We start from the raw sequence: 24713 nt of genomic DNA, 5'->3' as shown, positions 1-24713 counted from the left end.
ACTAATCAACACAATAGGGAGAGAAGGTATCCAAAAGAGAACTGGCCAAAAATTAAAAGGGGATTTCTGTCATGGAAGACATAGGTGGTGGTTGTAGTTGTTTTGATTCCAGGTAGAACTGAAAGAAATATGAGCCAGCAGTGTGCTCAGGTGGCCAAGAAGGCCAACGGCATCCTGGCTTGTATCAGGAACAGCGTGACCAGCAGGGCTAGGGAGGTGATCGTCCCCCTGTACTCAGCTCTGGTGAGGCCGCACCTCGAGTACTGTGTTCAGTTTTGGGCCTCTCGCTACAAGAAGGACATCGAGGTGCTTGAGCGGGTGCAGAGAAGGGCGATGAAGCTGGTGAGGGGCCTGGAGAACAAGTCCTACGAGGAGCGGCTGAGGGAGCTGGGCTTGTTCAGCCTGGAGAAGAGGAGGCTCAGGGGTGACCTTATCGCTCTTTTTAGGTACCTCAAGGGAGGCTGTAGCGAGGTGGGGGTTGGCCTGTTCTCCCACGTGCCTGGTGACAGGACGAGGGGGAATGGGCTTAAGTTGAGCCAGGGGAGTTTTAGGTTAGATGTTAGGAAGAACTTCTTCACTGAAAGGGTTGTGAGGCACTGGAACAGGCTGCCCAGGGAAGTGGTGGAGTCACCATCCCTGGAAGTCTTCAAAAGACGCTTAGATGTAGAGCTTAGGGATATGGTTTAGTGGAGGGCTGTTAGTGTTAGGTTGGAGGTTGGACTCGATGACCTTGAGGTCTCTTCCAACCTAGAAAATTCTGTGATTCTGTGAAACAGACAAACACACACTGAACAAAAGCGACTTTCATACACTTTTTGGTATAGTGCCTTACAAAAACAGGAAGATTATTGAATTTGTTACATAATTTCTAGCTTACTAACCCTCCTCCTCCCCCCACCCCCCTTTTTTGTGAGCCAACAGTACACTACTGTTACCTTTATTTATAAACAAAATCAGGAAGAGGTTATTAAAAACAACAAATACTAATTTTAATGAAAAGAAAATAAACTAATAAAAACAATATTATCCATATTTGAACTAATTAAGAAGCCTTTCTTTATTCTTTTAAGCTTTTATTTTGGTCTATTTTATTTATTTTGGGGGTTTCTATTAATTTTTGCTTTTTTTTTTTTTTTTTTCATTTTTTATTTTGCATTTGTCTTATTTTTATATTAAAAAATACACTTGTAGTTTTCTCCTGATTTGATGGTTGCCCAAAGAAGGATAATTTTCTTAGAATATTTTTAGACAGTTTGCTTTCTTGTCCATTATTTTTTCAGAAAAGTTCAAAAGAGAATCTTATCTAGTTAATTATAATTCATGGGGAAAAAAGTACTTTAAATGCATGTTGTAAAAGTTAGGCTTAATGAAAATATCTATTAGTTCTGTCTGCCTGAGTCATGAATGGAAAGGAAGTACTTCAGTCCAATTTTCCCTCCCATCATGTGTCAAGTCTTTGAAATTCATGGTCAGTAGCATGCAAAAATCTTACCTTGAATAACTGAGGCCTTAGATAAATTGGAATGATACGTAGCACAGAGAATGGGCAAGTTTCCACAACATTTCTGAACAACAATACCCAGTGCAGTATTAGTTTTGTGGAATGCATCTGTTGCTGTGGAAAATATTAATACATCTTTCAGATGCATCTTTAGATTTTTGGCAGAAATCTTGTTTGCTTTTACTCTTATTTTATTATCATTATTATTTTAGGAAGTTTTCTTTCCTCCTGCTGTTTCTGGCCAGCTCTACTTCTGTGTACTGTGACCCCTTTAACCCTATATGTGTGTTTGGTGAACACTATGGTTGCATTCAATCCACATAATACAAACACAATATTCAAGTTTTTGTAAATTCAGATAGTAAATAAGTATGTGTAATGAGCAATCTGTTTTTCACATAATTCCATAATTGGAGTAAATTTGGCTAGAAGCTTTTTGGTTATAAATTATTTTCTCAGCTCTAATTAACTACTCATATTGATCACGGGCAACTCCTGAAGTGAATTCCCTACTCATGAAGCTGATTTTAGTCGTGCCTTCATACTTTTTATTGTTTTTTAGTTTCAAGCAAATAAGGTGGCTTTTTTTTTTAGCAAATCCTTGTCCTGATTTTTGATTTTTCTTTTTACTGCTACGAAAAATGTTTTCACATGCTTAGCTACAACATGGGTCACCACCTTTCAGATATTGGACTTGAATAAAGAGCATACTCCCCTTCTGATTACCAGCAATGTTGTAGTAGTAAAACTTGATGTAACTGGTTAAGGATAAATCTTTGCTTATACCCTTAACTTTCTAAGCGGGGAGTTTTTGCTGCTTGCAAGCAATTGATTGCAAGAAGAAGAATATTACAAATGGTTCAAATAGTTCTGGGATAGGTGGTAGCCCTGTCTGTAATGACCCATTTTCATAAATGGAAAATTCCCGGTACTGATTTCATTTTATTCAGAATGTGAGCCAATTCCGTAATGCCTTTACTGATTTCCAGTATTTATGTACTGTGTTAGCAGCACTTTGATACCACCTCTGATTTCCTGGGGTTCAAATCAATTCTGTCTTCTAGTCTGTGAAAGCTGTCAACCCTATTGACCTGTCGCATTTTGTTATAAGTCAGGCTTGGTAGTGCAAGTGGTGTTAGTGCTAGGAATAGACTATCTGTGCGTATGCTCTGGGAGAAAAGAAGACAATGAGAAGGTGTACATCTGGCTGATGAACTTAATAATTCCATCTCTCTTCTGTTTGGGAAGGCAAAGGCAGTAACTGTAAGATTCCATTTTATTTTATTTTATTATTTTATTTTTCCTCTTCAAGGTGAGTAAACATATTTTCTCCTTCTACTCCTCCTTCAAGGACCTTCAAAAAGTGTTAGTGAATCTTTATACTTCTGAGTTTATTTCTTTCCTCAATTGCTGGCTACAGCTGTCTTGCCCGACTGCAGTTTGTGAACAACCAGAAGATGGTCAAGATTGACCTTCTCAGAAGCTGTTAATTGTTTACATCATTTGAAGCCCAACATGTCTAAAGCCTTTGAAAGTGAAGACTGAAATGTTCCAAAGGAAAAGGTTGAATGGGTTCATTAAATCTGCTCAAGATAGTCTGTGGCCCTCACACCAACCAATACCATGCAAGGACTCTAATTCTTTTGTTCATTTAGCTAAGCTTGCTTAGAACTATAGTGACCATGCAATAATACCAAAAATCTCTCTTTGAAGATGGCCAAACTGACATCCACAAAGGAGAGGTTTCCTCTCTAGATGCAAGTTAGGATTTACTTATGGTGCACAGTTAAAGGTATGCTTTGCTATCAAGTATTATGCTGAATAACGTTATATGTTTGTAAAAATACTCATCACCTTGTTATGTGGACAAGGTAGTACACATCCATTTCTTCAGTTCCATGTGTGAAGACTGATGATTACTCTTGGCTGTTATTCTGCATGTTTGCAAAGAGAACCTGCATATGTTTAATCAGCTTTTTGCCTTTCGTCTGCTATAGATGTGCAGTTATCATTATTATAACAAAGATTTAGGTTCTCTTAACACTATACACATAAGCATGCTAAAAAAAAAGAAAAGCAAAATAACATAGTTGTGTGGTAACATATGTTATTGCTTTTTGAGTGTAGAAATGAAAAAAATATTATGATGGAGGCTTAGACTAAAACCCTTTCTGTAATATAGTTGTATGCCTCTTCCCAACCCAACCATAGGCAAGAAAAGAGTTATGCTATGATGGGATTTAATGACAATTACACTTAAACAGTCTTTAAATTATTTGTTGAAGTAGGCAATACTTTGTTGAACTATCTTTACTCTTTCCAGAAGAATTTCACTGGCCTTAAGTCCATCTATTGTGGAGGCAGAATAACATGTACAGTCCTTCAAGTGGTACAGTTAAGTACTTTCCTGACATAATACCTGACTTGAGTTACAGGCTATGATTTGCCCGTAGAGTTCACTGCACATTACCAATAAGATAAGTATTTTAAATTTTACACCGGGAGAGACTGGAGCACAAGGAAAAGTCTTGATATGCCCATGACCTTTCAGCAGGTAGCTGGGAAGATATAACTGTGGATAGACTAATCTCTCATCTGTCCTATTTTGCCCCACTTCAGGGAGGATCCTTTAACAGAAATCAGCTGAGAAAATAGGCCAAGAACCCTACTGCTTGCGGCTGCCTGTTGGAGCTCTGAGGCCAATGTACTGTACCTTTATACTGATATAAAGACTTTTGTCTACCTTCAGTCTGACTCCTATGTAGGGCAATGAAAGACTATGAAGGTGATACTGTCCATCCACTTCTGTGGTCAGTGCAGTCTTCATGATTTATCATGTTTTCAAGATCACTTGGTATCAGAGTAGGGAAGAATAAGAATGCCTTCTTAGATAGTTTCTCAAACTATGACATAAGAGGGCAAATACCAAGGAATTGCTTTGCTGAGCCATATTTTCTTCAGTATTTTCAGTAAGCAATGAGGCACGAATACATCAATGTCCACAAGAAAAGTTGGGAGGTGACAAAAAGTTTGGGACCTTTTGCTCTACAGCAGGCTTCTCTTGGTCTGGTTGAAAAAGAAGAGGATAGTGTCTTTAGCAATTTAAATTAACTGTTAATGTTTCCACATTTCAGAGAAGCCAGGAAACACTAACTTCTGCATCTGATGTGTTGTACTGGGGTTTTGAAATTCTGGAAGTAGCTGTTAGGTATACCAAGAGAGAATCTAGTACCTTTTCTTATTAACATAATGGCATTACTGCTTAGTGAACAGGATTAAGTAGGGACATATCACTACTTACAGGCTTGGTGATCTCTGATCATTAATTTCTTTTGAATACACTTTTGAATAACATTGGGACAGAAATTAACTTCTGGATGAGCTGAGTGATCTTGCTTCCCTCTTGAAGCCAGAAAAAATCAATTAACTTTCTTTTAATTTCCTGTGTTACTTTCTTTCCTAGTAATGCATAGACTAAGAGCTGAAATACTTGGGAAACATTTACGTTATTTCCTATAATACAAAATCTCATTCATATGGAAAAGGAAAGGTTTTCCTGCTGATATGATATCAGGTAATACATTTTAAGGAAAAACAATAATTCCTTTTTTGGTATGTTCTTATCAACCAGAAGACCTTTATGGTTCAGTGTTATTAAGTAGGCTATTACCAACCTGGATTAGCTGCAGGTTTTTTTAGTTTCTGCAAAAATGCAAGCAATTTTGCATTCCATCCCCTCCCTCTCCCTGTGGTTCAGTGATATTATTTAAACCAAGCAAACAAACAAAAACCACAAATCCTTAAATGTTAACAGGTCACACTGTTCCTCACTAGATGATCACACAAGCTTCCTGACAAGCTGGAACTATCTCTGCAGTGCCAGCATCATACACCATAGTGCCTATGTTATGTTGAGTCATAGTGGTTGCCAGTGCTAAAACTTGCTTTCTTTCCTAAAAAAAAAATAAAAAAAAAATCAAAAACCAAAACACACACAAAAAAAACATGAAAAATATCTCATTTATCATGTTTTTTATTACATCTTTATGCAGGTGGTCTCCATACCAGGAGACGAGCCTGATTGGGCAGGAGACTGGAGCCCCGAAGGGGAAATGGGCGTCTCCTACCCCTATTGGGAGGGTTGGCAGGTACAACATGTGGTGTTATGTGAGTCTATGGGAGCATCTGATCTTTTTCCCCCCTCACAGCGTGGGAAAGTTTCCAGTTCCAAAGCACCAGTCTGGTCTCCGTGTGTGGCTTTCTCCATAAACGGTGGTGTGGAAGTGTAAAGCATGCAGCGCATGTGATTTAAATCTTGAGCATGAGCCAAATACTCTTATCATTCTCCAAGTGGACATGCATGGAAGAGCTTCATAAAGGGGCTCTGTCTGTGCCTGTCTTCTCAATTTTGTTTTGCTTTTCATGTGTTTTGTTTTTTTTTTTTCTTTGACATAGAACTCATTAAAGACTTCAACGCGACGAAAGAAGAGAACATCTTTTAAAAGAAAAGCCAGCAAAAGAGGCAATGAAGTAAGTATTTCAGAGCTTTGAAAATCAGTCTCCTTTTATTTGAATATATAAATGCAGATTTTAAAGTTTTTTTTTTTACTTTTTTTTTAATATATATATATTTAAAAAATATTATTTTTTACTGCAAAATTTCATATTACTGAATATGTTGTGAGAAAAGACATATTTTGTCAAAAACTCATGAGAAGTCTCTTATTTGCTGAATTAATTTTTTCAAGAAACAACATAGCAGACTCCAGGACTACCACCAGACTAATGAAACAGTATTCCCTTGGGGTGTAAAAGACTCAGCTTAGTCACCTGGTTTCAACTAGGTGGAACAGGATTGTAAAAATGGGGTTGTGAGATCCATGGTGAGTGTATTGACTGCAAGGGTCTCAGTTTGGGGGTGGTTTGCAGGTCCAGTTGGAGAATGTCTCCCTTGGTTGATCTCCAGTTGGAGATATTCTGCTTGTGTGAAATTTGACGTTGGGCCACAGAGAAAAAAATCATACTAATGGTCCTATGGTTAGGTTTACTTATTTTCTTACTAAATTGTCTTAGCTGGATACATTTAGTCTCAGCTGAGCACCATATTATCATGGCTATGCTGCTTCTAACACCCAAAGTAGTTTTGGGTCTTCTGCATGTGTTATGCCAGGGAAGTTTACCCATTATGTAGCTTTTACTAAAGTTATTTCTTGCTTCTGTTTCTTAGGATAACAAAGGTCGGCCATTTGTGATAAAGCCTATCTCCTCTCCACTCATGAAACCATTGCTGGTTTTTGTCAATCCAAAAAGTGGAGGGAACCAGGTAAGGTTTAGTCTAATAAGTGTTTCTGCAGATAAGAATAGTTCTCAGTCTATTATGAATAAGAACTCTATGCAACTGAATTGCAGTCTCCTAAAAGAAGTGCTTGCTGTTGAATGCCCATTATACCTCCATCTAATTCTATTGAAGTGGAAGGAAAGGATACTTGAACATATGAGCGGTTGTCTCAAGCCGAAAGGAATCTGAAGTATTATTTTGGAAGTTTTCAGAACTCAACTTTCCACAGAAATTTTAGATTCCTGGTGAACGGTCTTAGACTTCTTTTATGCAAAATATGATGTAATTTTATGAGGAAAGCCCAATGAATGTGAAATGCCACATTGTTATGGCATTTAATAAATCACTTCTGTTCCTGTAGTATACCTTATAGAACCAGGTGATATTTCGGTGAAAGGTTGACCAATCTGCACTAAGTTGAGGGAGCAGTGGTGCAGCTACTGCCCACAGAGTCCTTGGTTTCTGCTTCACAAGATAGTAGAAGCTTACAGTTATAAGTGTTCATGGTGGTGATGGAGGATGTCGAAGAAGCATAATTGCTTGGATGTTGGGTAGGACACTGTTCACTGTGGTGACTTTGCCTGCAAGCTTTTTCATCGTTTTGCTGTCATGGATTGCAGGCTGAGGCTGAGTGGGATAACAGAGGTTTATAGTTGCATGTGGTCAGAGGTAGAACAGGTTTCTGTAGGAAATGAATCTTTGGTCTGAACCCGAGTTCTTGTTCTTGCGAACTGTTAGTGATCTGTGTGGTTAAATTCAATTTATATGTATACATGTGCACCCTGCATGAATTATTGGGTCTCTATTGGGGGGTCATCGGCTACACCACTTTTTATTTTGTATTTTTATTGGTTTATTTTTGCATTATAAAGCACAGAGGAAGGAAAAGCAGTCCAAATATAGTGAATAATGAGCACTATTAATTCTAATAATCATTATACAATTCATAATTTCCCTTCCTTTAATTTTTCTCTTTTCCCAGGGCACCAAGATTCTCCAAACGTTTATGTGGTATTTGAATCCACGCCAAGTCTTTGATCTCTCTCAGGAAGGGCCAAAAGATGCGTAAGTCCTCAAGCACTCACCATGTGAACCATAATTCTTTTTATATCAGGAAAGCAGATGAACATCTAACTTGGATAGATTGGTAGACTAATGATGCTGATATATGTTATCTAGAATCAGAGTTTCAGAGTATAGTTAAGCCCTTAAAATGACTTCAGATAAGGTCCTTAATCATGTGAATGAAAATGACAAGGCTTGGGGGTCTTAACACTTGTTTTAAATACCTATGAGGAAGCTACTGAGAAGACAGAGCCTGACCCTTTACAGCAGCATGGCAGGAGGGGCAAGAAACAGTGGACAAATTGTCAAAAGAGATGCTTGAAATGAGAGGGGATCCATCTGGATATAATGAAAGACTTTTTCACTGTGGGGACGGTTACCCATTGGAATAGGTTCTCTTCATATGAGGAGATTTTTGAGCCCCAGCTTGATGAAACCCTGAGAAACATGGTCTGATCTGTGTTGACTCTGCTTTGAGCTGGAGCTGAACTAGAAGTTCCTTCAAACTCAAATTATCTATGACAAGTTAGTAGGTTATCTGTTAAATAGGAGGTTACTTCTATTACATTTTTTCTGTTGTGTTGTCTGCAAATTCCATCCTCATGTATAAAGATGTATATCTAAATAAATATGTATATACATATGTGGAGACAACCAATTGGAGTTGATGTTCTGGTATTGTGGGTGAAAGAAAATATTCAAGAAAAGGTAGTTCATATGAAACAAGATGGGGATGGTATATACACCATTCTAATAGATGTATGAGAGGTATGGCAGCTTGGTTATTGAGATACAATCTTTTACATTTGTCAAGGAGCACCCTCTATTGGCCAGATTTTGATTGTTGTTCCTTTTGTTAAATGACTTGGGAGTGCCCACAGCAAGTGACAGAAGCAGAGATAAAGGATGCTACATGATCTCCTGTTCATATTGTAAGCAGATACACAGATGATGTTTTAAGAATTCTGTCTACAAGAGAAGAAGGACAAACCTGTAGAAGGCTATCCTTTAATACAAAATCATGTATTAGGAAAACATCATTGAATTTTGTTCATAGTTACAGCTTTAAAATGTACATCAGAGCACCAACTGAAGGCAATTGCACGGGTGACCAGATTCATATATTTGAAGTAGGGAGTTCACTCAACAGTACACTATGCCTAAATCTCAGTAGAGTCTATGTGCTGTGGATCCCACAGTGCCTGACCATTGACTAGTGGCTGATCATTATGAAGGGGTGAAGCTGCTTTTATATTCCCATAGATGACAGCAGCATGCAACTATCTTCCCTTTGCTGACTATCTGATGCTGCTTATCTGGGCAGTGGTTGAAGGGTGAGTGTCCCTCAGGAGGACCTGTCCTTAAAGGGGTGATTCTCACTGCTAAAAGTTATTTGAGATAATTTTTATTTGAGATAAGGATTTTTGCTTTACTTAACTATCTGTTCAGTGATATTTTGACAACCTAGGCAGCACAAAAGGACACTGATAATTTAAAATCATATATTTACCTATATGAATGGACCAAGTGTTTGCTATTCATACTTCTAAAGCACTCATTTTTATTTATTTTTTTCCTGCTGAAACACCTGCCTCTGTTCTCATGATGTACAGAAGCTTTCAAGTAGATTTATGGTTTTCAGAGTTGTGTAATGGAATTAAAGGAGAATTAGATCCTCAGTTCACTATGTCTCTACCTGTGAATGTATCCCCTCCACTGGGAGATGTTTAATTAGGCCTCTCTTTCACACAACTGATAGAACAGGCCTTTTTTGGCTTTCCTTTTGGTATCTTATATCAGATAGCCAGAGAAGGAGCTCTGTTAGGTGATATTGCCTTCCATGGTATTAAAGAAATACAATTATCAGTTGAAGGAGCTGTCATGCTCTAAACGCTTCAGAAATAGAGCTCAGCATGCCCTGATGAGAAACACTATGTTTGGTTTAAAAACCCCAATGTTTACATTTGTTGCCTTAGGATAAGAGGGCAATGCAAGGTGTTATCATCTCCAGAGGGAGAAGAGCATCTGGCCTTTCAGAATACATGTTCCCATGTTAAACAGATAAAATACTTCTCAGGAGGGGTTGTCTAGCTGTGAAAGAAGGCCTCATCTCATTTTTTTAAATTTTATTTTTCTACCTCCACTCTATGCCACTGATAATATTCTAGAGAGAAATAAGTGGCTGATAAACTGTCACTCAGCAAAATGCATGAATATTACTTGCATTGTTCTATTGACTTTTTTGTTTTTTTCACTTTTTTTTTTTTTTTTTTTTTCCCCTCTCTCGACCAGGCTGGAGCTGTACAGAAAAGTGCCAAACCTGCGGATCCTGGCCTGTGGTGGGGATGGGACGGTAGGTGACCAGTGCCTGGCAGTCCTTTGGTCATTGCCGAGAGATGAAAGGGGTCACAGTCATGGGTTTCCCACCTTGTGGTGCCTGCAGAGCTAGATAACCTACCTTACATTTGTTAAATCTACTATTTTTTTTTTCGTCTTTTCTATGTGATCTGGCCTGCTTAGTGATGGGGCTATATCATTCTGTCCTAATGTCCTAGGTTCTGTCTGCTTTACGCATTAAGATTTGGCAACGCTTACAAAATAAAGACCTTCTTTGTTGGCTTTCTCTTAATATTTGCACAGATCTGAGGATCTAACAGGTTAAATTAGTGTCTGGGGGTCATTAAATCTTAACTTCTGTCATGTTCTGCTGTTGTCTTCATGATGTCCAAGTACTGTCAAATGGGGTCTCTGTGCCTCAAGTTTCCTCACTTTCTTTAAAAATTCACTGTGAGGAAGTGGTCATACTATCAGCCTGGAATCTGGAAGATTTAGGTTCGGTAGTTTCCTTGCCATTGATTGCTATGTGTTCTTGGATAAGTGAGTAGGATCAGATCTTTAAAGAATTTAGGCACCTTCAGATGAGGACAGGCTCTTGCAGTTTTGGGGCCTGGAGGCCAAGAGTAATAATGAAGTAATTACAACTGTGTTAATCTTGCCAGTACTTAAGAATATTATAAATCTCACTCTGTGCCACCGAGTGTCAAAATACAGTTGAAAAACTGACCTTTAGTCTCTGTGAAGCTCAGTTCCCCAGACATAACATTTGATAATACTCATAACCATATAGATATAACCATAACCATATAGATATAATACTCATAACCACATAGATATAATATTCATAACCATATAAAATGCATTTCTGACTGAAAGGTACAATGGTAGGCCAGGATATATAAATATAAATATATATATAAGAAGATATTTAGGGCACCTAAACAGATTATTATTATTTTTTTTAATATATATATAATTTTTGGTTTTATTTATTTTTGTTTGTTTTTAATAAGTGAGCCGAACCTGCTCTGAAACACTCTCTGCTTGAATTTCTGGGGAAAGCTTCTGTTCAGCTTCTGTGGGTTCTTTTAAACCCCCAGATGTAAAGGTTATTAATTCTAGTGCTTCCCCTGAAAGAATAAAGAAAAAATGTGATTTGAATGCCATCTTTCTGGTACCTGGGACAATAAGATATTACTGTCACTGAACTGGGAACACTCCTTGAAAAACCTGTGAGGTATTACTGCAAAAAAAGAGGTATTAGCTGCAAAAAAGAGAGGTTTTCAGTCAGTTTCTGAAAGTGTTTGCAGTTGCTGTCTGAGGAAGCCAGAATTTTAATAGGAGGAAAACCTTATTTTTCTGAAAAAATTAAAATAGAAATTAATACAACTATATTGAATCTTAGCATCCTGGTTTTTCTTCACTGAGCATTGCAAGCAACAGGGGGCAGCACCTTCGCATTAGTATGAGCAGCGCTCGACTATTACCTTTGCTGCTTCTCAGTTTGAAGCAAATTAATATCTAGCTATTCCCAAAGCCATTACATCTAGAAATGAGAAATCTGGCTCAAATGGACTTAGTGAATATTCAATGAGACCAGATGTTATCTTGCATTATTGAGGTGAGTCAGAACTTATTGTAACTTTTCCATTATCGCTACTTGTTCCTTTCTAGGGTGTAAGCTTTCAAAGCAGTCAGGAGCTTTCCTTTTAGAGTGAAGTGATACTCTTTTTCATCATTGACTATAAAACATCTTTGATGTTTTATAAAACAAGGTTTAGAAATGACCTCAAATTAAAGAGCAATGTTGTAAATATAAATTAGTAATTTGAAGTTTCTGTTTATCAGTTACAAGCATTTACAAAAGTGGTTGGTATTTGTAATGTTACCTGTCCCAGTGTGAGATGGAGGTGCAGATGTATGGATTAAGTCAGTGACAATGACAAAGGGCTGTTCAAATAGTTCTGGAATTATATAAGTCTCTACTCTCTCCCATTCTCAATACCAGAGGACTTATTTTTTAGAAGGTTACTTACCTCTGACAATCTGGTAAGATTTGAAATCACAGAAATAATAGTTGGAAGAAGAGAAGTCCTTTCCAGGTGAAGTCAGTAGTTTCATGTCTTTTTAAAACCTTACATTTTCAGTAGTGATGGCATCTTTGAACACTGGTATCAGGAAAAATATATATATATTTTTTTCCCCTTATATTTATCTGCTTTTTTTTTTTTTTTTTTTTTTTTTTTTTTTTTTTAATAATCATTATTTAAAATGCACCCCATATTCTTTTAACTTTTTTTTTTTTTTTTTTTTAAAGTTGAGAATTAACCTAAGTAATGGTGCTATTTTCTTAGAGCAAGAATTTCAGTCATAAAAAGCTTGAGAATATTTTCAGCAACACTCCTTTCACTGATGGAAATTACCTTTTAAAGAAAACAAAACATTTATGGTACTTTGTTCCTTTTAGCCAGATTTGTATTGAAAAGTTTTATGTAGTCCTGAACAGGGGAAGAGAGAGAATCAGCTTTCTAAAATAACCAATGGCTTATGGTGCAAAAGATCCAGACTCATTTTTCCAACCCACAGTGGTCAGTCCTCAGCATTATAGTTTAGCTCATCTTTTATCAAGACAAGTCCTGTATCAATATATATATTTATATTATGTTTTGCTCACAGTGAAATAATTCAGCACTAAGGTATGAATTATCTGGGGAATGGGAGACCTCTGGGTGAATCAGTGCTTGAGCTGACTGGGACCTTTTATTCCAGGACATGCTCTGAGATACCATGCTGCTCTAAAGCATCTCTTGAGTCTTCTTTCATGGCAGTTCTCAAAGTTTTAGTTTCCTTTAGCGTAAGGGTAATTTAAAATATTTTGCTTGAGCTGTCCATATTATTCCTAACTCATTGTTAATCACTCTTCATTAATTTTAACTTACTATATTTTTAAGAAAAATTTTAGGCAGCCTTAAAAATACCTGGCATGATTCTACGTGCTATTATTTCTTAAGAATAGCAACTTCTCTATTGACATTCCTTAGAACCTCTGTGTGCCTTTAACAATAGCCAGTGTTTACATCCTATTGCTTCTGCTTGCACAGGAGCTTCATGAAGACTCCTTTACTAGCTCTCTGGAAGGCAAAACCTTGGATGGGGCAGTTGTACAGTTAAATTTCTGATATCCTAATTTTTCCTTCTCTCTTTTGCTTTATTTGAACTTTTGTGTGGTGGGGATACAACTAAAACATGCATTTTTTTCCTTCATTGCTTCCCTCTTCATCATCATGACTAACAGTTTTTTGCATTTCTGGTTTTATAGGTTGGGTGGATCCTCTCCATCCTAGATGAACTGCAGCTCAACCCCCAGCCTCCCGTGGCTGTCCTTCCACTTGGCACTGGGAATGACCTTGCCCGCACCCTCAACTGGGGTGGGGTAAGCACTGACTGGGGTTACCCTTACATGTGGGTTCTCAACTTGCTGCTCTTATTTATAGTGTAGTAGTGTGGAACTTCCTTTTGGCTAAAATAGCTGGTGGGGCTTCTTGCAAGGTCTGCTTCACTTGCACACAACAGCTCAGTTCAATTTCCAGTTTGGTGGCTTGAATTATTAATGATGTAATTGTTGTAATAAGAGTGGGCATAGACGCATCTGTCTGGTATTTCAGGCCAAATACTGAGAATAATAGGTAGATTTATATTTTAAGTATATATCTAACATTTTTTTTTTTCTCTCAATATTTATCCTTGACTACACACTGGAGTTATTTCATAAAGGGCAAATACACTCTGGTTCTTCTCATTATGGTCTTACCATGCCTGTCCAAGACTTATGTTCCTAAGCAACAGTTTTTCAAAATGTTTCATATATCAAAATTTAGCAATATTTTGAGGTGTTCTAAAGAACGTTTGTCCACTGTTTTAAATCTGCATGAAAAGAGGGAGGTCTTCCAGGTAATTGGTGAACAACTTGCTTTGCTTTGGCTATCCATGGCTGATATTCTGGTGACACTCATTCCACTGCCAGGGTTACACGGATGAACCAGTGTCCAAGATCCTGTGCCATGTAGAAGATGGAACCATTGTCCAGCTGGACCGGTGGAATCTCCAGGTTGAGCGCAACCCAGATTTACCGCAGGATGAGTTGGAGGATGGGGCTCGTAAGGTTAGAGCCTTCTTTTTCCCAGGGACACTATAGTATGCTTAAGAGGATTTTTGAGATACACCATAAGATGTATGAGTGGGGAAGTTCCAAAACTTTTTAATTTTCTAGTTGCATCTTCACCTTTTGCTCTTTTATTGTCTCAGTGCTTCCAGTGACATGCGAACCATAATGCATATCAGCCATCGTATTTGTTGTTATACTCTCAGACTTCAAACATTTATCTCAAGAACCAAATTCTGGCAAAACCCCCATGGCATCTTATCTAAAAGGTCACTGTTTTTTCTCTAGTTAACCTGAGGTGGCAGGAGAAGGAATAGTATGACCACCATCCATTAGAGGCACATCTAAAAAATGATGTAGAATTATATTCCTTAGGATTCTGCTGATGGATACCAACTGTTCCTTTCGTTTCAGCAAGGAGTAGTGTATGTTTAGATTTAACATCTTTTTGTGGGGGTCTCCATATGATCTCCATTAGTGTACCTTGAGAGTTGAAGAACAGTAAAATCTTTGTGAGGGGATCACATTTGTAGTGGTATGTCATTTGGACTGGAGATGTTGAAAGTGTCACTATCATCAAAAAATGATTCTGTGCACCATTTTCCTCTTCTCAGTTATAATTTCCAGTTTATCTGTTGGATGTTATTTTTATCTCTCTATGGCCATGATGGGTCAGTATAATGATGAAGAGGCCAGATGCGTTCTTCCCTGCTTCATGCATCCTCAGTAGAATTAGGCCTTCTTGTCTGGGACTTGCATTGCTCCTGGTTATATATGAAGCAGGAAGAACACAGCTTGAGTTTCATTCGCAATGCTGAGCTTGAAGTGCCAGCAATTAGGAAAACCTTTGTATTGACATGTTAAGTGGAGTAATGTTCAGGGAAATCTCAATGAGAAAATAAATGAAGAACCTTGTGATGTGTTTACAAAGATACTTATATGATCATAAAACTCTGTAGATGTGTTTGTGTTCTTTAGGCTTTTGTATTTGAATATCTTCCACAAGCTATTACTAGGCTTCAGAACAACTTCTGCATACACTTCCCTGATGTATTCCATTTCCTTAGTTTTTCATGAGGTGCCGGATTTAAAATAGTTAGTGCCTGGTGTGTCACGGAATATTTAATTTGTGTTATTTTTACATGTCTTTCTATTATCCAATTATAGCTTCCACTCAGTGTCTTCAATAATTACTTCAGCCTTGGGTTTGATGCACATGTTACACTGGAGTTCCATGAATCTAGAGGTAAGAGGAGCTTTTTTTTTTTTTTTTTAAACCTTGGACAGTTATTTTATGAATTACAAATGGATTTGAATTTAATGCTTTCTTATAATTCAAAGAGTGTTGGAACATACAAACCCAAGGTACACACCACAGGTAGCAAGGAAATGATTGTATCATGAGTTTCCAAGGGATTTTGTGATTTAAAAATAAAAAAAGTACAAGAAAAAATGGCATTCACTGGAGTAAAATGGCTAAATGGGGAGATTTCATATTCTTGACCTTTTAAAGGAGATGCCAAATACAATTATAAAGACAGCTTACACTGACATACAAGTGTCAGAATAAGAGCAGAAAGAACAAATGCAAGCCAGGTGCAAGTTTTTCCTGCCATGTGAAGGGGGAGAAAGGATAAGATCAGTGAGGATGTGAAAGTAGCAGGAGGATAGCTGATCTAGAAATGCACAACTGTTACCTATGGATGAGTATAACATAATGTCATTGGACTTGGTACAGACCCAGAAGGTATCTCTGCAAATGAAATGCTTTAATGAACTGCCAGCAATTTGAGCTGTTGCAGAATCTTGCTTGTCCCCTTGCTGATGGCAGTTATTACCACACAATCCAAACGTGGCTTAACAGGTAGACCTTGGAGTGATGTGAACTGTTAGATTTGTATGGTTTAGGCAAGCATGCTTGTATAAACAGACCTTGTCCAATTGCCTGTGTTCACTTTTTGATCATTTCAGCTTCATATTCATGTTTTTCTTCTGAACAGCAGCCTCCCTTATCTTCACTTTCATATCATCAGTGTCATTACAAAACAAAAAGATAGCACCTGAATGCCTTGCTAAATAAAGAGCAGAGTACATGATGGAATAAGCTAATGCATATTTTATAATGTTTAGGACTGCTTCAAGCTTTAGGAATAATAATGAGGGGGCATAAAAGGGCACACGAATGAAATGATGACAGCTGTATGCTTTTTTTTTTTTTTGTGTGTGCATGCATATCAACATGAATTGCTAATGTGAATGTGAATATACTGTATAGATGAAATGCACGGCTACTTTCTCACTTAATGGAGGCATTACTTAATAATGAAGTTATGGAGCCCTATAAAGAATGAATGTTATTCCAGAGATGCCAGTGCTTTAAAAATTTATGTGGGTGAAAAATACTTGGCAGAGCAAGCTGTCTATCTGTGAGTGGGTATGTATGGACAGAAGAGTTTTTCATAGCACTAGTGCATGCTCTCACAAGTCATTCTGTTAGTGTTTCCTTACCCTCTTGAATGCTAAAAGATATGAAGTCACTCCTATATGTTGTAGGAGAGAAAAGCTTATAGCTTTGGAGGTGTTGCTGATGTATGGGTTTTATTGTGTTTCATGTGGAATTAAGCAATACAGAACAGATTTTGATCTCTTTGCACTTGGCCCGATAAGACAAGTGGTTGTATGCAGTTTCTTATGTGGAACATTTGTAATCACATGTAGCGTCAAAACAAACATACAAAAACTAACCAATCAACCCCTCCGCCCCCCCAACAAACAACAACAACAAAAACACAGAAAACCTAAATCCAAAATAAATTAAGATTGATTTGAACTCTTAGGCTATCAGGCCATTTTAAGCTATGGAGATTGCTAAATTGTTATATTTTAACTAAACAGTGATTGCAGTGTCTCAGAGGAACCTGTATGTGACCATGGCTATTTCCATGGCAACCTCTACACTTTTCTTGTGACTAATGAGATTGAGCGTTGAGGCTTGGCTCCAAGCTTTGCTTCTACAGGAAGCATTCTGGATAGCAACTCTCCAGAGCCACAGTTTCCCCCTTTGTTATGCTTATGCTCTGGTGGAGCGGGGACTATGCATTTTACTTCATCCCTGTTGACATTGATAGTGTTGAAGGGTGAGGATGGAGTGAGCTTTGGATATGCAGTCATTGATTTGCTTCTACAATCGAAATCACACTCTAGTCAACTTTAGGCTCTATTCAGCTTGGTAGAAAGAGTCTTTCCTCCCTGCCAATGTTCATCTGCCATGCCAATGGTAGGAGCAGTTTAGTATGTTGAAAGACTGCTGAGTCCCTGGCCTCACAAAGTCTCCTTTTCTGTTTAGCTGCCTCCAAACGGGGCTTTGATTCAGGTCAATATTTGTCACAAGATCTGTGTAAGAGTCAGTACCCTGGTGGCTGCTGCCACTGGGGATAACCACATCAGAGAACATGAAGCATGGGCACTTGAGCATTTGGGAGCCACCCACTTCTTAGCATGGGGTTCTGAGAATTTCTGTAGAGCTGTCAGCTCAGTAAGTGAATAAAAGATGAGATTTACTTACGCAATTAAATGAATAATTTTAAGAAGAGGTGACCCTGACTGCACAACAGAACAAATGCATGATACAATAATGGGGCAGACAATCACACAAGAAATAACGTAACTCTTATGAAATGGAGCATTATATTGTGAGATGTAGTGACTTCAAAGAGAACTAGATGAGTTGTTACAAATAATAATTTGAGATGAAGTAATTTGGAAGTGTTTATACCAGTGTTCTACTTTAGCCAGAAGGACTAAGGTCATTTCTTGGATGATTTTGCTAGAAAATCACTGAGCAAGAGTAGGTGAATGGTTCTATTGCTGTATACAGTATCAGAAGAACTGCTTCTGAAACCTCTGGATGCTGCAGACTTGGAAAGCAGTCCCCAGGGAGGCATGAAAGTGACCTTTATTCTGAGAAATATGCTGTGTACTGGAAGATCAAAGGAGCTCCATTTAGCTTATCGGAGAGAAGGTTAGGAGGAGATTTAATCACCACCCATAAGTATTTACTCAGGGAGAAGATATCTGATAGTTGAGGGCCTTTTAATCTAATAGACAGAGAAATATGATAAGATTTAGCAGTTAGCAGTAGAAGCCAGAAACACTCAAAATAAGAAAAAAAAAATCCACAGATTTATTTTAATTGTGAGAATAATTAACCACTGCACTGGTGTTACTAATGGACTACTAAAATTCCCTATCCCTTTGAGTCTAATCCAAATGAACAGCTCTTTAAATAGGTTTTGGAATAACCACATAATTTGCTGCAGGAATACTCGGGTAGAGATGGCAATTCCTGAGTACCTTTCTGGATATCCTCTTTGTAATGCATCAGAATTTATTTTTCATCTCATAATTTACTAACAGTTTAGTCCTGCTTTGGAGCATGGGTTAGTGTTTCATAGGTTTCTGATAACTCTTAAAGAAATCTGTTCTATGTTGGTGAAAACAGAAGTCTCACAGATGGTATGGAGGGGTCTTGAGATGAATAGTCTGAGAGGTGCTAAACAAGCTGGTTTTATTTTTGTTACCCCTTTGTTCATGTTTCCATCTATTTTCACTGTACAGGAAAGGGGAAGAATTCAATATCAATGTTTGGAATCTGATAGCAGATAATGGCACAGATGCAGGAACCTCACATGAGAAAAATGTATTCATGTTAATACTTTTACTGAGTGATATGTGCTGAAAGCACTATAGTGTTCATAGAAAATCTGAAAGTACAATGGAATCTACTCAATTTATTAAGGTGTTCATATTTTTCTTTTGTATCTTTTCACAGAAGCGAATCCAGAGAAATTCAACAGCCGATTTAGAAATAAAATGTTTTATGCAGGGGTGAGTTGTGATTCATTTTACAGAATAATGTTATTTTATATTATTGAATGTTTTACTGTATCCTTTCTCCCTTCCATTCTCACACCAGCAGTTTGTACTGATTCATTTTGCCTGCTGCAATTTAGAAATACAGATGTACTCTTTCTGGCAATGACACATGTCTGTTGGAGAGTGCTGATTGTATTACAGTATTGGATACAGTACTGATCATATTTTACCCAAGGACATTCTCTTGCTAACCTTTCAAAAGGAGAAGTATTATAAGTTTTATAACTATAACTATATATATATACTTGCGTGTATATGTATATATATATATATATATTTAAAAAATCATATTTCCTGAGATCAGGAAAGAATAGGTTTGACAAAATAATGGCATTTTGTTATAAGCTCTTCGGTGGGATAAGAAATGAGGAAATAGAGAAGACGATGATGATTCCTACTCTTATTTCTGTTGTAGGCAGCCTTTTCAGACTTTCTGCAAAGAAGCTCAAAAGATTTATCCAAGCACGTTAAAGTTGTGGTAAGTATAGGAAATTGTGTCATAGTATTTTGGAAAGAGGGGGAATGGAGAAAGAGTGAGGTGAGAGTTTAATGGCTCTGTTACTTTTCAGTTTTGAGCATGACATTTGCAACACATTCCAAGGAAAGTCTTGGGAAAGCTGTTACAAAGCAGCAACACTTCTCTTGTCTGTGGCTCCATTCAGCAATTTCTCTGTGCTCTGTCACTTTGGCTTTGTAGTGTGATGGTACAGACCTGACTCCAAAGATCCAGGAGCTGAAGTTCCAGTGTATAGTGTTTTTAAATATTCCCAGGTAAGCTCAAGACAGATGCTTGGAGTTATAATAGAAAATAATATTAATAATAAAATCAATATCTGCAAGTTGTCCTCTGTTGGATGGATGTGCAGGAAACATATTGCTACTGTGCTTCTTTCCCGAGAGTTAGGTGCTTATAATACTGTTAATTAGCAACACGGAATAGGATGGGAGTTCAGGGTGCAACAATATTCTTTAAAAAGTTGAATATCCTTTGATATGGAATTAGTAGAAGGGATTGTTTAACAAACTGGCTTTCAAAAGTTGTGTGCCTAACCTGCAAACCAGATAGCAAACCAGACAAGAATGACTGGTCTTCTGCCTAATTAGAAACAATGTGGGAAATGGAAAAAGAAAATCAATATTTTTAAAGAAACAAACATGAAATTTGTTGAAATAAATGTTTTTTCTTAATTTAGTAGAAGATAGCCCAAATAGAAGTAAGTCTGTATCTTTAAAAGTTGTCTGTCTCCTGCTCTCTAGACCAGTGGTCTCCAAAATCTTTTGTTTGTGCACCCCTAATGTTAAAAAAATAAAAAATGAGCATGAATATGTATGTTTATTTACAACTTACATACAAGTATTAGTATACTAATATGTACATTATAAAACAGACACAAAAAGATAAATTAGAAAAGGAAGTCACAAAGATGAAATAAACACTATTGAAATAATAATTTTATTAACAGTAAGAAAAATACTTTCTTCCTGCGCCTCAAATGGGTTTTCTTGTGCCCCACACTTTGGAGCCTATCTCTTTACTCCATGTGCAAGCCCAAACACCTGGTGGTCCAGTACTGCCCTCTCTGCAAGGAGACACTTGGTGTCTCCTCTACAAAGTTCTCTCCTGTTGCTTTTAGATCACTTTTATATCCATTCTATAATGGTAGGAAAGGTATACATGATGGCTGCATCTGTTCCTCTTTATTTCTCCCTTGCCTCCTCAAGCTATGCATTTTTTTTTTGCAGTCCTTGTGCTGTCAGAGCTTATGAGACAGCAGAGAGAGAAAAAACAATGCTCTGAGGCTGGGGCTGCTGCTGCACCCCTGTGCCTTCCTAGCAGAGGGGATAAGCAAATTTCTGGCAGGCAAATCACAGGTGCCAGTGAAGCTGAATCCTGATCTGCAGAGAGCAGAGCAAATAGGAAGAACAAAATGCTGCTGCTCTGTTGCCTGTTGCTTAGTGTTTCTCCCACTTCCTTGTTGGGGAGGAACCTTCCAAAGACTGTGATGGTTAAATTTGTGAATGCTGTACCAGCTTAGAAATTAGAGACCAAGTTTCTCCTTTTGTCCATTCCATGTCAACATAACTTTTAATTGTACCTCGACTACATCCTGAAATAGATGTTTCAGTGTTTCTTCTGGAGATCAGAGCAGGCCAATAGTCAAGCTAATAGTCAGGACCCATCAGGGAAAACTGCTTTCTCAAAGCTTGCTTTCCAAACTTTCTGTAGGTATTGTGCTGGCACAATGCCCTGGGGAAACCCTGGAGATCACAGAGACTTCGAGCCTCAGCGGCATGATGATGGCTACATTGAAGTCATTGGGTTCACAATGGCCTCACTGGTGAGTATATGGCAGGTGCTGCCCCTCCTGAAGGTAGGAGGAGATTCAGTAAATTCTATGGGCAGCATTACAGAGGAAAAATTGTTTTAAATACTGAAAAAAAACACCACAATTCTGTGTTTTCAGCTAAGGCCAAAATATGCTCTGCTGTTAGGTTTTAAATGAGGGGGAAAAACAGTAATTTATAAATATAATAAGTGCTTTTTAATAATAGCAATATTTTGCAAGCAGTGAATTTTTTAATTTACACATTTAGCAGTGCTTTAAAATGCTCTCAAATTAAACAGCAAGATCATGACAGTGAAACAAACAGCACGTAGGCATGTTTTTACTGTGGGAATATTCTATGGTCAAATAATTACTGCTGTTTCTTTTTAGATTTTGTATAATTTAATCTGTGACATAAAAGTTCCATTTTTTTTTTTTTTTTTTTCCTAAAACTGGCTTCTGTTCTGGAGACAATTATGACAAATTATATTTAATTATTTTCCTTAGATATTTTTCTCCTAAAAAAAAAGTTGTTTTGACACATTAAAATAATGTTTATCTCAAAATACTTTGGAAAATCTTCTGCTTTTGAAGGTTAGGGTACTTAGTGAAAGACTGCATGCTATTCAGATGAGTGTATTCTCAGCTGCTGTGGAGCAAAAGAGACAGACGCAATTTGAAAGATATGTACTGTCGATGTTGATTGTCAAGTTGTAGAAGTGGAAGTGATCTGCACCCTGCTAGTGTTTTGCAGTATAGGGACTTAGCAGTCTTTGAAGGCAATGTCTACATTTTGAAAGTGAGTCTGGGTCATTCTTGACAACTTAATTGGTTCTATTTGAATGCCTGTACTACTGTCCTAAAAACATTCTTTTTTCTTTTCACTTGGGGAATAAAAAAAAAAAAAAGCATTAAGAAAATCAGAATTTTCTGAATATTGTTGGCAATATAAGTTTAGCCAATACAGATATTAAGTTGAAATTGTTGAAATATTGTACAGTATATCTATTTTGCCTTGCAGTTTAATAGTTTGTTCTTTGCTCTAAAGGTATACAAGGCTCATAAATCATGCATAAAGCCAATGGGATCAGTATATTTTGTACTTAATTCGAACAAAACAGACATTAAAAATAGGTTTTTATACTGTATGTCAGTACCTAAGGTGATGCTAGTGTATTATTACAGAAGATGTACACAAACAAGAACGAGCATCCCTTATCAGTCTTAGTACCAGGTCATCACCTTGTATATTCATAACATAAATGTACAAAATAACAGGACAACATAGGACTGGTATCCAGAAACATCGCCATTTCTACTTCCATGTGACTCTTGTTAATATAATTGTCTAAATCCATTTACTGAAAATAGAATAGTAATAACTTCCGTATGGCCAACCAAAATGTTGTGAAAATTGAGTATTATTTTTCTTTTTGTTCCATTATGGAAAGAAAATTCAACCAACAGTTTTAAATTGGCAGTTAACTTTTTGTCAATGCTATCCTTAAAGTGATCTAAAGCTGAGTTACAAAAGTGCTCCAGAGTTCTACTATCAAAGTGGTCAAACACAATGTCAGTCTCTTCAGAGGATGATTATATGCAGTGGTAGATATCTCCATAATTGTGTTAATCTACCAAAGGTACTTAGTGTGGCCAGGTATCTGGGCTTCTTAGCAAATTTGTACAGATCATGCTCAGGCCCCTGCTCTTAATGACTGAATACCTCTGATAATGTTATTTGTTTCCTCAAAGATATATTTAGACAAATCAGATCTTCAAAGTGAGAAAAAGTAAAAGGTCACTTCGATCAGCAATCATTTGTCTGTTTAGATTATGGATTCTTTTATAGCTTCTATTTTTGATCAATCCTAGTGAGCTAGGGAAATAACCTATAGGTAGGAAAAACTCTATTAGCATCATAGATCTTGTGGAATTAACTTTCATCACTTCATTCCTGAATATTTATTTATTATATATTTTTTAAGAAGCATGGACCTTTGAGCTGCTATTTCTCTCTAAAAGAAACTTAGTTCAGAACTGATTATCTACAAATCTGCATTGCTTTTGGTGCTGAGGATGTAACTCTAGAACACACATATAATTCTGACTTGCTTTGTAGGACTCCCAGATGAGCTTGATCATACCCAAGAAGGTCTGTGAGACCTATGAGGAGAACTACTTCATAAGGAGTATTATTAATCATATTTTTTTTCCATAATATGATGTGTACAGAACAACACTAAGTTTCTGACTAGTATTTAGGCTGCTCTCTTAATAGTGCACTAATACAGTGTTTTGTTTTGTTTTTTCCTGCATATGGCAGTTGACAGCTAACGGTCATATTCCTCACTAATAAAATACATTTCTGCCCAAACATGTCTGCCTAAAACTTGAAGAATCTGCTCATGTCCATGCATTCATTGTCTCATTTCTTTGGAATGAATTCTTGAACACTATATTTAATTGTTTTTAACAAGGTCCTTCTGCTTGCTCTTTTCAGCCTGTCTGGTCTTGATGTTGAGCTGCAGCGTAACCTCTCATAATTAAGGATTTTAGATTTATCTAATTCGCATTAAGGATTCTATTCTGTTCAGGAAGGGGAAATCATCCTTCTGTCTCCTAGATTTACAGAATTATGGTGGTTGTTTCAAAGACAAAAAAAAAAAAAAAAAGGTAGCATTGCTGTTAGTGTTAAAAACAAAGCAACAAAACTCATATTGAAACCCTTAGGAATGAACACATATATGCATTTGTGTATATGTATCTTGTAAGTTTGTGTAAAATATCCTTGACTTACACAAGGTGATGAGGTGTGATATATGGTTAGTACCTGTCCTGATATATCTGATGTTGCCTACTGTTTTTCTTTGTAAAATGTTAATTTTAAATTTTAAATTTTTGAATCAAAGTACATCCGTTGTCCCTCATGGGAATGTCTTACACATATGCTATGTAACTCATGCTGTCAGCAAAACAGTGTATTCTGGATTTTATTAACTGACTCAAATACCTGTTTTGAGGTGTATTTTTCTCCTTCCTCCCTCCCCT

General features: G+C 37.1%; 1 protein-coding gene across 3 annotated transcripts in view; it reads left to right on the top strand.

The window, feature by feature from the left end:
- The window catches only part of DGKI (diacylglycerol kinase iota), a gene marked incomplete at its 5' end in the record, with an annotated part of 211137 nt that overhangs the window by 100021 nt on the left and 86403 nt on the right, over window positions 1-24713 (top strand). For 2 of the 3 annotated variants that reach the window (XM_082760598.1, XM_082760599.1), the window contains 12 exons: window positions 5554-5649; window positions 5957-6031; window positions 6729-6824; window positions 7822-7904; window positions 10197-10257; window positions 13561-13674; window positions 14266-14403; window positions 15571-15649; window positions 19235-19290; window positions 19754-19816; window positions 20036-20109; window positions 21566-21677. In XM_082760598.1, the coding sequence (XP_082616724.1) occupies window positions 5554-5649; window positions 5957-6031; window positions 6729-6824; window positions 7822-7904; window positions 10197-10257; window positions 13561-13674; window positions 14266-14403; window positions 15571-15649; window positions 19235-19290; window positions 19754-19816; window positions 20036-20109; window positions 21566-21677 (1047 nt within the window). The remainder of the gene's footprint in view (window positions 1-5553; window positions 5650-5956; window positions 6032-6728; window positions 6825-7821; window positions 7905-10196; window positions 10258-13560; window positions 13675-14265; window positions 14404-15570; window positions 15650-19234; window positions 19291-19753; window positions 19817-20035; window positions 20110-21565; window positions 21678-24713) is intronic. The other variant, XM_082760600.1, reaches the window with a different exon arrangement.

This window comes from Aythya marila (assembly GCF_965140915.1).
Source record: "Aythya marila genome assembly, chromosome: 1".
Taxonomy (NCBI): Eukaryota; Metazoa; Chordata; class Aves; order Anseriformes; family Anatidae; genus Aythya; species Aythya marila.
This window is presented reverse-complemented; position numbering and strand designations above follow the sequence as displayed.